Here is a 15,432-nt window from a genome sequence, read left to right as displayed (position 1 = left end):
CTTTCACAGTCAGCAGTTCATTTCATTTCTACTGGTTGTCCGCACACAAAAGGGTGTGTCTGTGACAACTGACAACCAATCACACCTATGAAAAGAATGCATCACACCTAGCAACAGGGTCAACCACACCTCCTGACTAAGGTAAAGGTTTCTGTCCCTTCCTTGCTCAGATTTGCTCTGAGAACTTTCCTAAATCACTCCTGAGCTAGGACTCCTTGCTAAAAATGTTAAGGCTAAGTTAGGAGCTCTCTGAGAGTGCTTATTACACACATGCACTTTTGTGAGCCTGTGTGTGGACACACAGTGGAAATGAAATGAACTGCTGACTGTGAAAGTGCTGTCATTGTTAGTGTGATCACTCTGCTGATAGAAGGTTGAGACAGACTCAAGTCATCACTGCTGCACTGTTGCATTTTCCAGTTGCCAATTATCTTAGTGTTGTGATCACTTTATTTCTGGCATTATACTGTTTTTACGTTGGGTGGGAGATGTTAGTGCATCTCTAATGAGATCAACCACAAACATTAAACATTTCATTAACTCACTGTCATTCAGTGTTCGGAGAATATTTCTTCTATTTCTTTTTTTCAACCATTTTCTTCTTTGTTTAACAAATTCTTAAAGGTCCAGTGTGTAGGATTTAGAGGGATATATTGGCAGAAATGGAATACAATACAAAAAGCACATTTTCTGTAGCGTATTATCATCTCAAAATAAGAAACGTGTTTTCACAGCCATGTTTCTACAGTAGCCCAGAACGGACAAACCAAACACTGGCTCTAGAAAGGGACATTCACGTTTTCGCAACAGCAACCATAGGTCTCCTACATGCTTGACACACAAGAGAAGTTTCAGTTTCATCTACAACCTTACTGCTAGATGCTACTAAATCCTACACACTGGACCTTAAAGCCTCTTAAAAGTCCTCCTCCCTACTCCTAACAGTGTTTCAGCTTAGGGGCTCTCTTAAAAGCTAAGAGACTTTGTGAATTACTTTTATCTTTCCAAGAATGTAGTCCTAACTTTAAAGGGAAAATTCTAATTTTCTAGTTTTGTCACTAGGACTCTTCTTCTTCTCTGAATACGGGCCCTGGATTTAGATTTTACATCAACAACATTAGGACTCTGATGTAAATCATTTCTTTCACAAGACGGAAAAAAACTATCACATATTATCAAAATGAAGTACGTTTTAAAATTTCCCAACAACACCCACAACTTTAACCACAGAAGTTACAGTTAACATTTTCCATCATACGACCTGTTTTTATCTTACTGCATCACAAAACATTTCATGATTACCTTCGACTCCAGGTAATTCATCAGCACTGCAAAGTTGGTGGTGTGGTTGCACAGACAGGAAGTAACACCAGAGCCAGCAAAGGTCACTCTGCAACCATCACTGGACCAGCTATTAGTATGATTATGCCTATACAGAACGATACACAAGCACAGACACACACAAAACACTCTCATTAATTAGTTTCAGAGAGCAGAGACATGTAGTATAAACATTAATAATCAAATAAAGGATTTCTGATCTAGCCATCTGTGTTAGGATATCTACTTCTGGAAACATCACGTGTACATCTATTATATCTGATTGTTATATATCCAGCATTAAAAGACTAAAATATGTCCTTAAAATTAACAGTACACAAGAAGAGATCAACTCTTCATCATTGACCCAACAGCTTCATTCTCTATTGCTACAACATCCACACTCATCAGGGTTGTTGATGTCAAACTTACATCAAGCTGAAATTCCAAAAAGCGCAAACAGGAGTAACTCGCTGTGAATACTCCACCTAGAAACAGAAACACATGTTTGCACTTGTTTTCTCTCTCTGTCTCTTTTAATATATGACTCTGAATTCTAACCAGCCAAGAGCAACATGGATAAAAACCATGTGCTGCTAGCAGGGAGATGGAAATTCTTGTGAAGTGACATATTAAATTTGGTGAGTTTATCAAAGGGCAACAAGTTAACTATAATTCAACTGCTATTCCCCAAAGAGTGATTGGTTTTTACAAGATGTTTGTCATCAGCATAAATTTCAGTTTCAAGTCAGAACTGCGTGTTGCTCTTTGTTGTTGAATGCTGCAGACCCAAATTAGCATCCTTAAATCTTATATACTAAATGACTTGTCATGATGTCCAAATATATACATGATTTACACACTCACTGGTCACTTTATTAGGTACACCTGTTAAACTTTAGGCATGTAGACATAGTCAGGACAACCTGCTGAAGTTCAACCTGAGCATCAGAATGGGGAAGAAAGATGATTTAAGTGACTTTGAACATGGCATGGCTGTTGGTGCCAGGACCAGCTCTGAACCAACAACACGCTGAACCTTGAAGCAGATGGGCTACAGCAGCAGAAGACCACACCAGGTGCCACTCCTGTCAGCTAACAACAGGAAACTGAAGCTACAATTCACACAGGCTCACCAAAACTGGACAACAGAAGATTTGAAAAACATTGCCTCGTCTGATGAATCTGGATTTCTGCTGCGACATTCAGATGGTAGGGTCAGAATTTGGCGTAAACAACATGAAAGCATGGATCCATCCTGCCTTGTATCAACGGTTCAGGCTGGTGGTGGTGGTGTAATGGTGTGGGGGATATTTTCTTGGCACACTTTGGGCTCCTTAGCACCAACTGAGCATGGTTTAAACACCACAGCCTACCTGAGTATTGCTGCTGACCGTGTCCATCCCTTAATGACCACAGTGTACCCATCTTCTGATGGCTACTTCCAGCAGGATAACGCACCATGTCACAAAGATCAAATCATCTCAAACTGGTTTCTTGAACATGGCAATGAGTTCACTGTACTCCAGTGGCCTCCACAGTCACCAGATCTCAATCCAGTAGAGCACCTTTGGGATGTGATGGAACGGGAGATTCACATCATGGATGTGCAGCTGACAAATCTGTAGCAACTGTGTGATTCTATCATGTCAATATGGACCAAAATCTCTGAGGAATGTTTCCAGCACCTTGTTGAATCTGTGCCATGAAGAATTAAGGCAGTTCTGAAGGCAATGAGAGGTCCAACCCAGTACTAGCAAGGTGTACCTAATAAAGTGGCCGGTGAGTGTATATTGGGCTTAATAATCATACTATAAGACAACCCCCTGAACAAAGGACGATACCACTTGTGATGAGGAAAGGGTGTACTTGACAGCCACAGGGACAGTTCGGGCCTTGGAAGCATCACGGACGGTGGCTGATAGGACAGCAGACGCCAGCTGACCTGGGAGACTTCTGGGAAGGCAGACAAAGGTTACTACTTATAATTTAAAGGTCATATACAAACTTCAGTCCAAACTACTGGTATGCACTGATCCCTACTCTTTTAAGTGCAGTTGCACCTTATTTGGCTGAAACCAGAGCAGACATTTTGATTTACGTTTTTGTATTTGGTTAACCTCTTTTTAGAGACTAGTCAGCAACATTTAAAGTAACATAAGAGAAGACGAGTCAAACTACAGCCAACCTTTTTGCGTCCTCTTGGTGACTGAGTGGACTCTCCTGTGCTCCAGACACAATCTCACTCAGATGGCTGTAGTGGGTATGAATAAACATCGCTTCCTCGTATCCTGATTAGAGAGAGAGAGGAGAAGAGGAGCAGGGTAAATTAATTTTATGCTAAAGTGATACTCCTGAGCATCACTTCAGTTTTGCAGAGTCACACGTCAAATGCCTCTTTCACATATTAGCATCTGAAGGGTACTTAAAGTAAACACATTGTTTGGTTACAAGAAGATGTATTTACCCATCTGCTCAAAGCCCTGTTTTCAAAATGTCTGTCAATTAATTTAGACTTTGATTAGATTATAAAGTCCCAACTAAAGTGTCATATTCTGGAGGCATCTGGACGAACATCCATAGCAAAACTCTTATCATAAATTGTACTGATATTAGCAAAATTGAGAGAATCAGCTGATTTAGTTAATATTTTAATTTGTCCAATCAAATATTATTTAAATGTGAGCAAACAGAGTCTTCCTGAGTTTCTTTTGTAGATGATTTGTACTAATTAAATGCGTTTTTGTGCAGCACCTAAGCCATGGAACGTAAAAACAATGTGGCGAGCATCTGGACGAGCACGCGCATGGGACAGGCGTCGGCGCACTGTCTTCTGCCAACAGCATGGGGTCTCTCCCTCTCCTATTGCTCTGTGCGCAGGGAGTCAGCAGGTGTGGGGAAGGCAGAGGACGCGGAGTGGAAGTTCAGATGTACTGTATTATGTGTATGTATGTATGTATGTATTATTGTATTACAATGACGCTCTCACTCTGCAATTTCATCTGGCCTGGAACTTATCGGAACGTGAGAAAGTGGTGTACTGCACTATAGTATAAGCGCCATAGCTCTCATGGCATTCATGTTTTGTTGAGGGTTTTCTGGTGAATGTCTCCCACCCCTTGTACATTTTATTTTTTCCTATTTTATTTAAAACATACAATGTTCCTGAAGTGAGTTTGTGATTATTTGGCACAAGATTTCTCTTATCAGAAGAAGTTCACGTGGGCATGCAGTAATGTTCCAAATCATATCATATGTGTGTAGGTAGCATTTTTACATCTTCAAATTTGAGTGCATGGGTTAGCCTCTATGACAAGTGCCTTTTCAAGTGTGTGCGTGTTTCCTACCCAGTGTGTGTATCCTCTGGAGCTCAGTGTCAGGGATGAGCAACTCATCCTGACCGCTGCTGCTGGCGGTGTGAGAGCCGATCGCAGACGGCTTGAAGACTTGACTACAGCTTTCTTCAGTTAACTTCTGCCACTTCATGTACACATCTGGACGCAAAGACACCAGAGAACACCCAGGTAATAGAGGCAGGTTAACAATAAGGTAGGCAGGTTAACGATGAGAAGAAATTCTTTATTTATCTGTGTTACGATGCCAAAAGCTACCAAGGGTTTGGGTCAATAACATTATACATGGTAGACTTATCAGTATACTAAAAATGATTCCCTGAACTCTGAACATGTAACCACTGGAAAAAAAAACAAGGAGATAGAGTGCAAAACAACAAAACATCAGATTAGCATAAACAATTCTGACAATGACTGTTGCAATCTCCAAATCACAAGATGCTTTCAAGTGAAATGTGTCACAAACAGCTGCTGTGAATAAAATGTTGCACTGTGAAGTTTCTCCATCAACTTACATCACTAATGAAACTGTGCCTGCTATTTAAACTAAGCACTGACAGATAATAAATATTATATTTGATGTGTGCTAAGATGTTTTTATTACCTATGTTCTTGGTAGAAAGAGTGAAGCCCCTTCTCTCAGCAGAGAGCATGTCTGCAAGAGTTTCAGTGAGACTGTCGATGCTCTGGACAACAGTGAACGGCCCCACGCTGACCTGTGCGAGATAAACAGACCCAACAACAAAGATTGAGATTGACTGAGGACAAAGGGCGACTTTGCAGGGTTAGGAAAGTTGAGAAAAATGTTTGACCTTATCCCTTCAGGGGGGAAAAGGATGCAATAGAAACACAGGGAGAGATCTTGCTAAGGTAAAAGTGACTGTTGGGTTGAATCTGAGTTACAAATAGGGTTCTTGAATACAACCCAGAAACATCTTTTTTCCTGACTGATTAAAAAGGGTTTCCAATGTTTGCTTGGCCACAATACAATTCTAGCAAAAACAGACAACCACATATCACCCCCTCACCCCATCCTCCGTCAGGCCCATCCACTGTGAAGCCATGTGTGGCTCCAGCATCAAACTCGCCATCTTTACGTAGTTGGTAGCAATGGACACCATGACTTCTGCTGCGTCAGCTCCGGCAGGGTGACTGCTAGACAGTGCAGTCAGGTCCTTCTCAATCATCTGGGTGAGGTAGAGGACGTCAGTGGAGGTGAGGAGGTTCGGGCTGCCGGCCTCCACCGTATGCAGAACAGCCTGGGTCAGCTGCTGCAGCAAAGCTAAATCTCTGTCGGAGGTGGTATTAACACTCAACTCTACCATCACCTGAAGAGAAGAAGGATAGATGAAGATTTGAATGTTATTTACCAAGGAAAAGGTGGTTCAATGCATAGCTACAAGTTCATTAACTCCCTGTCTACACAACCAAGGATCGAATTTGGCCAAGTATAACAGATTTTCTAGGATTCTGTGTTGATGCAAAGTTGTGAAATCCTTTTAACTTTTTACCATATCAGGGAGTACTGTCTTCTCTGTATTCTCAGGGCGCATTCACACCAGGATTGTCCGGGGGACTCAGTTCAATTGGGTGGGGAATGCTGAAAAATTTCATACCTTTATTTGGTTCGGTTCACTTTCGCACTCCACTTTATAAAAGGGGACCAAACCACCTGGACAACGTCACGCAGTTACAACAGCTGCTCGTTTGGGGGCAGTATTGCCCGAAACAACCACTGACCAGGAAGAAAAAAGCGTGAGGAAGAAGAAAACCCGGCTCAAATGCGCTCTACGTCACTTCCTCTCTTTGGTTCACTTCCTCTCTTTGGTTCACTATATATTCCATTTGCATTTCGCACTGTATGCGAACTGCACCGGGGTTCACTTGCAAGTGAACCGCGACTCCCAGTTTTCAAGCGGACCAGGGTTTGCTCGTTTGGTCCGCACCAGAGTTCAAATAAGCGTTCACTCCACTCCAAACGAACCAAACTATCCGTGGAAGCGCACCAGGTTTCGTTTAATGCGGACCAAATAGCGCCAGTGTGAATGCGTCCTCAGTTGTTGATCTGCCTCAGCACCAATCTCACCAAGATGAGTACTTGTTAATTTATGATACTGTGTCACTTAAGAGACGATGTGCCACAGACAGCTAAACAGTCCGACTCACAGGTTTGATGAGGGCATCGTTGCTCAGTCTACTGAAGAATGGTGTCTGTGGTAAACTGATAACATCCAGAACGTCTGCAGACAGAAACAAAAAAAATATATAATACAGTCTAATGCAATCTATTACAGCAAGAGCACAAGCAGCCCTAGAAGTTTCTTTAGATTCAGTGCTCTCAGTTAAAAATCTTACATCATGCAACGGTTGTATTTATCACAGGACTATTGGATTGGGTTGCATGGCAATGATATATACAGGGTAAGATGCATCTGAGCAAACCATCAAATTACATCAAGAACAACACTCGTAACAATTAGTGCCATTATTTTCATTGGTACCTTTTCTAAACTGGCAGACAGCCCCTCTGAGTGAGTCACACTTTGTATGGCCCCAGCTGCCAACAACAGGGTCAACGACGCCACACTCCTCATCAGCCTGCGGGCCGTGGAAAAACTCAAAGATTGTCTGATTCTGCAAAGAACTTCCATCCAAGAAGGAATCCAAGAACGAATTTGCTAGCAGAGTGTAGTTTCCTAGCGAAGGAAATGGTTATTCTTCGTTTTAAATTCTTAAAAATAATACAGATACACATCAAGACTGAACGTCATGTCAGTCACCGTATTGTGGGTGATATACTTCAGAAATCCTCCAAAGTCACAGCTCATCAAGGTGTAATTGAAGACAGGAGAAACAGGCGGGTTTCATTAACCATAAGAGTTCCAAGATATGATGTCACTTAATGAATGTGTCATAACTAAGTTTCAAAATGACCCAAAAAGTGTTTTCCAGTTAATTATATCCGCTATCCTTGTGGCTAGTGTACCCTTAAGGGTAACACTTTACTTGAAGGTATCTACATAAGGGTGACATGACACTGTCATAATTATGACATGACACGGTCATGAACCTGTCATAAACATTATGCACATGTCATAAACGTCTATGGCTGCTGTCATTAAGTGTCATTCATCTTTTTTGTGTTTATGACAAGCTGACATAATGATTGTTATTGTTATGACAAAGACATCTTCTGGTAATGTCATCCTGGTTAATGTCAAGTTGTCATAATAAGGACATCCCAAACAAATTTAATGTCAAGTTGTTATGACAAAGACAACTTCTGGTAATGTCACTTTAATTAATGTCAACTTGTCATAATCAAGACAACCCAAACAATGTCAACTTGTCATTACAAAAACAGAATTACACTTAATGACAACAGTCATAAACATTTATGACATGTACAGTACAGGCCAAAAGTTTGGACACACCTTCTCATTCAATGCGTTTTCTTTATTTTCATGACTATTTACATTGTAGATTCTCACTGAAGGCATCAAAACTATGAATGAACACATGTGGAGTTATGTACTTAACAAAAAAAGGTGAAATAACTGAAAACATGTTTTATATTCTAGTTTCTTCAAAATAGCCACCCTTTGCTCTGATTACTGCTTTGCACACTCTTGGCATTCTCTCAATGAGCTTCAAGAGGTAGTCACCTGAAATGGTTTCCACTTCACAGGTGTGCCTTATCAGGGTTAATTAGTGGAATTTCTTGCTTTATCAATGGGGTTGGGACCATCAGTTGTGTTGTGCAGAAGTCAGGTTAATACACAGCCGACAGCCCTATTGGACAACTGTTAAAATTCATATTATGGCAAGAACCAATCAGCTAACTAAAGAAAAACCAGTGGCCATCATTACTTTAAGAAATGAAGGTCAGTCAGTCCGGAAAATTGCAAAAACTTTAAATGTGTCCCCAAGTGGAGTCGCAAAAACCATCAAGCGCTACAACGAAACTGGCACACATGAGGACCGACCCAGGAAAGGAAGACCAAGAGTCACCTCTGCTTCTGAGGATAAGTTCATCCGAGTCACCAGCCTCAGAAATCGCAAGTTAACAGCAGCTCAGATCAGAGACCAGATGAATGCCACACAGAGTTCTAGCAGCAGACCCATCTCTAGAACAACTGTTAAGAGGAGACTGCGAATCAGGCCTTCATGGTCAAATAGCTGCTAGGAAACCACTGCTAAGGAGAGGCAACAAGCAGAAGAGATTTGTTTGGGCCAAGAAACACAAGGAATGGACATTAGACCAGTGGAAATCTGTGCTTTGGTCTGATGAGTCCAAATTTGAGATCTTTGGTTCCAACCGCCGTGTCTTTGTGAGACGCAGAAAAGGTGAACGGATGGATTCCACATGCCTGGTTCCCACTGTGAAGCATGGAGGAGGAGGTGTGATGGTATGGGGGTGTTTTGCTGGTGACACTGTTGGGGATTTATTCAAAATTGAAGGCACACTGAACCAGCATGGCTACCACAGCATCCTGCAGCGACATGCCATCCCATCCGGTTTGCGTTTAGTTGGACGATCATTTATTTTTCAACAGGACAATGACCCCAATTCACACCTCCAGGCTGTGTAAGGGCTATTTGACCAAGAAGGAGAGTGATGGAGTGCTGCGGCAGATGACCTGGCCTCCACAGTCACCGGACCTGAACCCAATGGAGATGGTTTGGGGTGAGCTGGACCGCAGAGTGAAGGCAAAGGGGCCAACAAGTGCTAAACACCTCTGGGAACTCCTTCAAGACTGTTGGAAAACCATTTCAGGTGACTACCTCTTGAAGCTCATGGAGAGAATGCCAAGAGTGTGCAAAGCAGTAATCAGAGCAAAGGGTGGCTATTTTGAAGAAACTAGAATATAAAACATGTTTTCAGTTATTTCACCTTTTTTTGTTAAGTACATAACTCCACATGTGTTCATTCATAGTTTTGATGCCTTCAGTGAGAATCTACAATGTAAATAGTCATGAAAATAAAGAAAACGCATTGAATGAGAAGGTGTGTCCAAACTTTTGGCCTGTACTGTACATAATGTTTATGACAAGTTCATGACAGTGTCATGTCACCCTTATGTAGATACCTTCAAGTAAAGTGTTACCCAATTAAGTGTGTAACAGAAACTTGGTCAGTTAGGACAAGGTTGTGGTCATTGTAAATTATGGTTTAGTTGGGGCAACTTAAATATATCTGAATGTATGTCTGAGCTGGTCTGATGAAAAAGAGGAAGGGAAAACTTCAACTGACTGCCATGCCGATTTAAGTCCTATACCTAAAGGATCAGTCCTTTAATAGCTACTGTTCACCACCCTGACTGTCAGCTGATCTTTAAAAGACAAACAATGAAGAAAGATTCTTATTCAGTAACCAAAAATCAAATACAAATGCACTATCCTTCCTGCATGTTCAGCTACAACAGGCAGAGCGAGTGTTCCAGGCTCTCGCCGCTCATCGGGGAGCATGATGTCAGCACGGGAGAAGTTTGTTTTGAAGGGTGGGATTCAGAGTGACGTGATTCACAAAACATTTACAAGAACCATTAGGAGCTCTACCGTTTGCCAATTACAACGTGGTCCCCGTCTCCCCTATTCATCTGAGGGTACGAGAAAAGGAGAGCAAGAAGAGGCTGAGCTCTCCTCTTTCCTTCAGTCTCATTAAACTTCCAGTGGTGCTTTATGCTGGAAAGCAAAAGAGTGTGTGCTTGCATGTGAGTGTGTTTGGTCTGTGTGTGTGTGTGTGTGTGTGTGTGTGTGTGTGTGTGTGTGTGTGTGTGTGTGTGTGTGTGTAAGTTTGCCAAAGCATGCCACAAATTCAGAAAGGATTAGGGAAATCCCAATGAAGCGTTTTTGCTGATACTATTTCCAGTCATTAAATAATTAGTACCTGCTAATACTTAACCCTAGAATGATGTTAATATTTTCCTACATAAAACAGCGAGATTGTTTGGATACATAGTGCAACTGAATTTAAATAGCAGCTGCTGCTTTCTATCAATTTAAGCGATGCATACAAACTTGCAAGCGGCTGTTTTTGATTCAGTGCTTGGTAATGCAGTTAAAAGTTCAGACTGATTTAAAAAGAGAAAAGCCCCAACATAAATTTGGGCACTTTCTTCAGTTTTCTGGAACAGAGCTGGTGAAAAGATCTGGAATAGATCAGGAAAAAGCTCGGATAGCACATGGCCAAAATGCTTGGTCATTTGTAGTTAAGTATTCTTGCAGTCATGTGTTTTCACACTTCATCTTCAACTTCTTGAACTATATTTTTAAAGAAAATAACAGATTTACTTTTTGAAGTTGGTTTTGCAAACTAGTTTTCTCATAGTGTGTATGTTACTAACTCTTTCCCTAACTATTTCCCCATTTCATGTTGATTAGTTGACAAAAGATTTACTGATTCCACTGTTTAAGACAAGTACCTAAAGCATTTAAGAACTTTTAAGTCCCGCAAAGTATTCGAGAACAACGTCTATGTACATTACATCATGTTTGGGCCTGATAAGAGAGATGACAGGAGTGTGGGAGTAGAGAAAGATGAAACAAAGACAGGGAAAAATTAGGTCTTTTGTATCTGCAATTAATTCACAGCGTTTATTTTACCCTGCTAGGAATGCCAGATGGGTGGGGTTTACCACATCAGGCCAGCTCAGATCCTGGCCTGTTACTGAAAAGTGTGTAGTCCAAAATGACTTTCAAATGGTCTCTATGTGATTGTTTTTTTCTGTGTAGCAACCCCACCCAGCCCTTGTGCCAAACTATCTAAACTGTAAACAGCATCTGAAAGCAATGCTTAACTATACTATTGGATCTTGCAGATAGATGCGAGTCCCCTTTGTCTTATTCCTGTGCTCTGTGATTAAATTAGCCTTGATTTATATCCTGGTGAGCCTTTCAGCTTCTTAACATCTCCATGCTGCTTCCTAACAAATGTACCTTGACATGGGCTGTCTCTCCACAGCTTCGTAAGGGAGGACTCTATTTCCATGGCTGCTCCACTCCACTTGAACACCAGCCCAGAGGAAACGGGTGAACACAGCTTTTCCATGGTGTAGATTTCACTGCTGTTCAGCACCCGATCCCATATGTGCAGCTCTGTGATGCTCCCTGAGAATGACTCATCCTTCTTAAACGAACCCCCAAAGGTGTCCTGCTCCTGTCCGATGATGAAAATGCCATCGGGGCCAGTGCTGTTCGAACTTAGGCCTTCACCCCTAGAGACCGCAAAACCGTCAGTAAATAGTGACCAGCGTCCACCATCCTGGCTCCAAGACACGCACACCGAGTGCCAGGAGTCATCGTGGCCGAAGGCTTCTCGGTAAGGCCCATGTTTGCCGTGGACCAGCAGAGCCAGCTGCACGAGCCTGCCCCGGGTCAGGTTCACGCGGAGCTGAAACTCATTAATATATGACTGGATGGAATAAGAAAAGACGGTGGAGATTCCAAAGCAATTTGGATCGAGGCGGAGACGGGTACAAATGGTCACTGAGTCCATAGAGGTAAACTTGTGCAGGAGGCGGGCATACTTCCTGTCTGACCGCCCGGTGAACTCCAGAATCAGGGTCTCGGAGGAACCTTTAGTTTCACCCCACAAAAAAAAGAAGAAAGAGGCATTACTATGGGGAAAAAACAGCTTTCGGGAAAGACAGAGCCAAATCATAAAATTCCACTTTAAGGTCCCATTCCTACTGTTAACACTTGGGAAACATTTATTCACAGTGGCGAAGAGTGCTGTATGGCAGCATCCTCAGTCCCATTTCTTATTCTATTACCCTTTTGTTAAGCCAGTGAGGAGGTGGAAAGGTATCTTAGACGAGAAAAACAATGAACCTACTATTTAAAAAGAAAGGGAGCTATATTGTTAATATAAATTGTCACAAATGTTACACTGTACCTACTTGTCAGACGTGTCATGACTTTCCTGGCGATCCACACAGGCTCAGAGATGTTCAGGGATTTTAAAAAGCTGGTTAGCTTTTGCTCTTCTGCTGGGTTGGAGGCAGTAGCTAAGGCCCCAGAGCGCTGGTTACACCATTCCCCTGCATTGTTCCACTGCAGGCGATCAGGCACATACTGATAGTAGAACTCATCATACGTCTGGTTTCTAATTTCAATTGTGTGGCCTGGTCAAAAAAGAGAGAAGAAGATTAGAAGAATAAGTTGAGAGACCCCTCAAACAGCACTGATAAAAGAATGATAATAAAATCAGGCTAAAATGGCTGACAGCAGGACGTTTTAATCCTGGTTTGATCACATCCAGTGCTTCATGCTATCATCAATGTTTTGGCCTCTGGGTTAAAACCAGAAGTAGAGCGGCACCACTTTTAAATGAAATGACTAACGGTACCTGTGAGAACAGGTTACACACTCAAATCAAATCTAGCACCCAAATCTAGTGTGAATTTTACTCAAATTTCCAGAAAATCCACACAAGAAAACGGGAATGTTTCTGCATTCCCAGACACTACTGGTATGCAAATATTAGCCATCGGGCACATCAAGATATGCAGCTGGTGGCACTGATTCTCCAGTTGGGTGCCGTTGAATTATTGCAACAGAAGAGGGCGTAGCAAGATGCAATTAAAAGTGCATTAAGCAAACCTCAAACTATGGTAAACCATGAGAAAAGCATGTACACATATGGCATTTAGGTTTATTTCATGTGTTAATTTAAAGAACATTAGTCTCCTCATCGGCCCACACAGATGTGATGTTTATGAGTGCCGCCATTTTTCGCCTCTTCAGTCGAACAGAGCTTATGTGACACTTACTAACTCGTCTATTTGCTGAACATACTCTTTTTTTGGGGCTGTGACCATCTGCTCTATAGGACACACTGTCCCCACCCTTTGGCAGCCAGAGTTAAGGAGACTGAAATTTGGAATGGAGGTCAAGTGTGTGCATATGTGAAGGTGTGTTTGTGTTCATGCCAATTGTGTAAAAGGTAGTGGTGGCGGCGGGGGTTGGAAATGGCCTGTAACAAACAGGCATATAACTTCCAAATGGATTTACAGGCCAGCACATGATTAGTTATGAGTTAAAGGACAGCTGAATACCTGTTTTTAGATTAAATGAGGTTTAAGTAGAAAGTAACTCACCCGATATGATGTCACAGCTGTGGAAACAAACCTGAAACATAAGTCAGTTACAAGTTGAGCTCATTGCTGAAGGTACGAAGCAACAGAACACTGTGTATTTTCTGGCCGAACGTCACACCAAACAGGCTACAATCAAATGTTAATCCATTTTTAAAGGTTTGTGTTCAATTTAATCCATGATCAATTTCAACAGATAGCACAAAAGAGGAGTTAAATGTCCAGTGTGTAGGATTTTGGGGCACCTATTGGCACAAATGGTATATAATTTTCATACCTAACCTTGTCACCTTGTTACACTCTGTTTTCAGTCAACTCGAAGGAGTGAGCAGTTTTAAAGTCTGGAGCCAGGCAACATCACTATGTTTTGATTAGTTTCTAATCACCCAAAAATAAGAATCATTGTGTTCTTGTTACCTTTGAGTGCGCAATTTCTATCTACCTCAGGCAGCGGGTCCTCTCCAATGGGGTCACTATGCTGTTTGTAGCCCATAACGGACGAACCAAACTCTGGCTCTAGATAGGGACGCTTGTTTTCGCATCAGCCGCTGTAGTTCTCTGACATGCTTAGTGAATGGGAGAAGTTGCAGTACTGCAACTTCACCACTAGATACCACTAAATCCCACACACTGGACCTTTAATTCCTGGCGAAATACTTTCTGCTAGGAGCTGCCCTGATTGATGGTTTTAATTGACTTTCTAGTCGATCGAAAGCCAGCATTTTCTTTGTACTGGCAACAAATGACCAAAGTTCTAGCCTTTAAACAGAAAAATCTTGGGATTTAACCCAGGAACAAAATACAGAAAGAGAGCCATAAGAAACTGAGCACAGGGCATGTTCAATATCCACTAATATAATACAATGACAAAGGCATTCATGAAGACATGAACCATGTAAATTCATAGTATCACAAGATTACTGTGGCTTTTCTTCACATCTTTACAACCTATAGGTGTGAGGCACGTTTAGAAATCAACTATTACACAGTCTCTTTGCATTTTGTGCCTAAATGTTTACGAGAAATGAGTCAAGAGAGTGGAACCTATTGGGATAAAGGCGTTTAACACAACTCTGAAAAACTTTACCTGATTTAAAGTCATGTGTTTGTCTAAATAATCCTACAGGTATGAACATGTAAATACAAAGATCAAGTGCTTACCAGCAGTCCTAATATATTGGGGAACAATAACCAGTGCATCCTGAAACAAGCAAACAAAAAATGTGTTGGTTAAAAATGGAGCTTAATTTCATTCAACTATGAATTATGATCTAAATTAAGTATAACAGCAAAATGAATCGATTTTTTTTACCTGAACGAGTCGTCTTGATAAAAACTTTCTTGCGCGTCTTCTCATTCCAACCGCGTCGTGTCAGTGAACGCAGCATTCAACCACTGAAGCGACGGTTTTCGTGTTTATTCCCGCGAAGTTAGAAATGTATCAGCGTGTGTTTTCTTTGTCAGCTGTGAAGTATCAGCCCCTCACTAAAGTACAGAAGGAGCCCTGGCGTTCGCTGACTCCAGAGAGCATGAAGGGAGGATGCAGAGGAAGCAGCAATGAGGAGGAGGAGGAGGAGTGGGTGTAACCTGCAGGGAGCACAGGGCTACCAAAAGTAGGGTTCAAGGACCTACGGGAGCCGCCGAGCGTGTTCCAGGCGGTC

The 15,432-nt window shown here is 41.9% G+C and overlaps 1 protein-coding gene across 1 annotated transcript in view; it reads right to left on the bottom strand.

Annotated features, from left to right (window-relative positions):
• LOC125895381 (adhesion G-protein coupled receptor D2) overlaps positions 1-15,334 on the bottom strand; it is a 110,107-nt gene extending 94,773 nt beyond the window's left edge. The window contains exons 1-14 of the mRNA XM_049587138.1: positions 15,084-15,334; positions 14,933-14,972; positions 13,775-13,805; positions 12,575-12,799; positions 11,613-12,251; positions 7,175-7,369; positions 6,840-6,913; positions 5,702-6,001; positions 5,278-5,389; positions 4,668-4,814; positions 3,509-3,611; positions 3,165-3,276; positions 1,753-1,808; positions 1,303-1,429 (exon numbers count right to left, since the gene is read on the bottom strand). Coding sequence (XP_049443095.1) covers positions 1,303-1,429; positions 1,753-1,808; positions 3,165-3,276; positions 3,509-3,611; positions 4,668-4,814; positions 5,278-5,389; positions 5,702-6,001; positions 6,840-6,913; positions 7,175-7,369; positions 11,613-12,251; positions 12,575-12,799; positions 13,775-13,805; positions 14,933-14,971 — 2,160 coding nt within the window. The 5' untranslated portion in view covers position 14,972; positions 15,084-15,334. The remainder of the gene's footprint in view (positions 1-1,302; positions 1,430-1,752; positions 1,809-3,164; positions 3,277-3,508; positions 3,612-4,667; positions 4,815-5,277; positions 5,390-5,701; positions 6,002-6,839; positions 6,914-7,174; positions 7,370-11,612; positions 12,252-12,574; positions 12,800-13,774; positions 13,806-14,932; positions 14,973-15,083) is intronic.
• Between the last annotated feature and the right edge of the window lie 98 nt (positions 15,335-15,432).

This window comes from Epinephelus fuscoguttatus, linkage group LG10 (genome assembly GCF_011397635.1).
Source record: "Epinephelus fuscoguttatus linkage group LG10, E.fuscoguttatus.final_Chr_v1".
In the NCBI taxonomy this organism is placed as follows: Eukaryota; Metazoa; Chordata; class Actinopteri; order Perciformes; family Serranidae; genus Epinephelus; species Epinephelus fuscoguttatus.
Note: the sequence above shows the minus strand (reverse complement) of the source record. Positions and strands in the feature narration are given on the sequence as shown.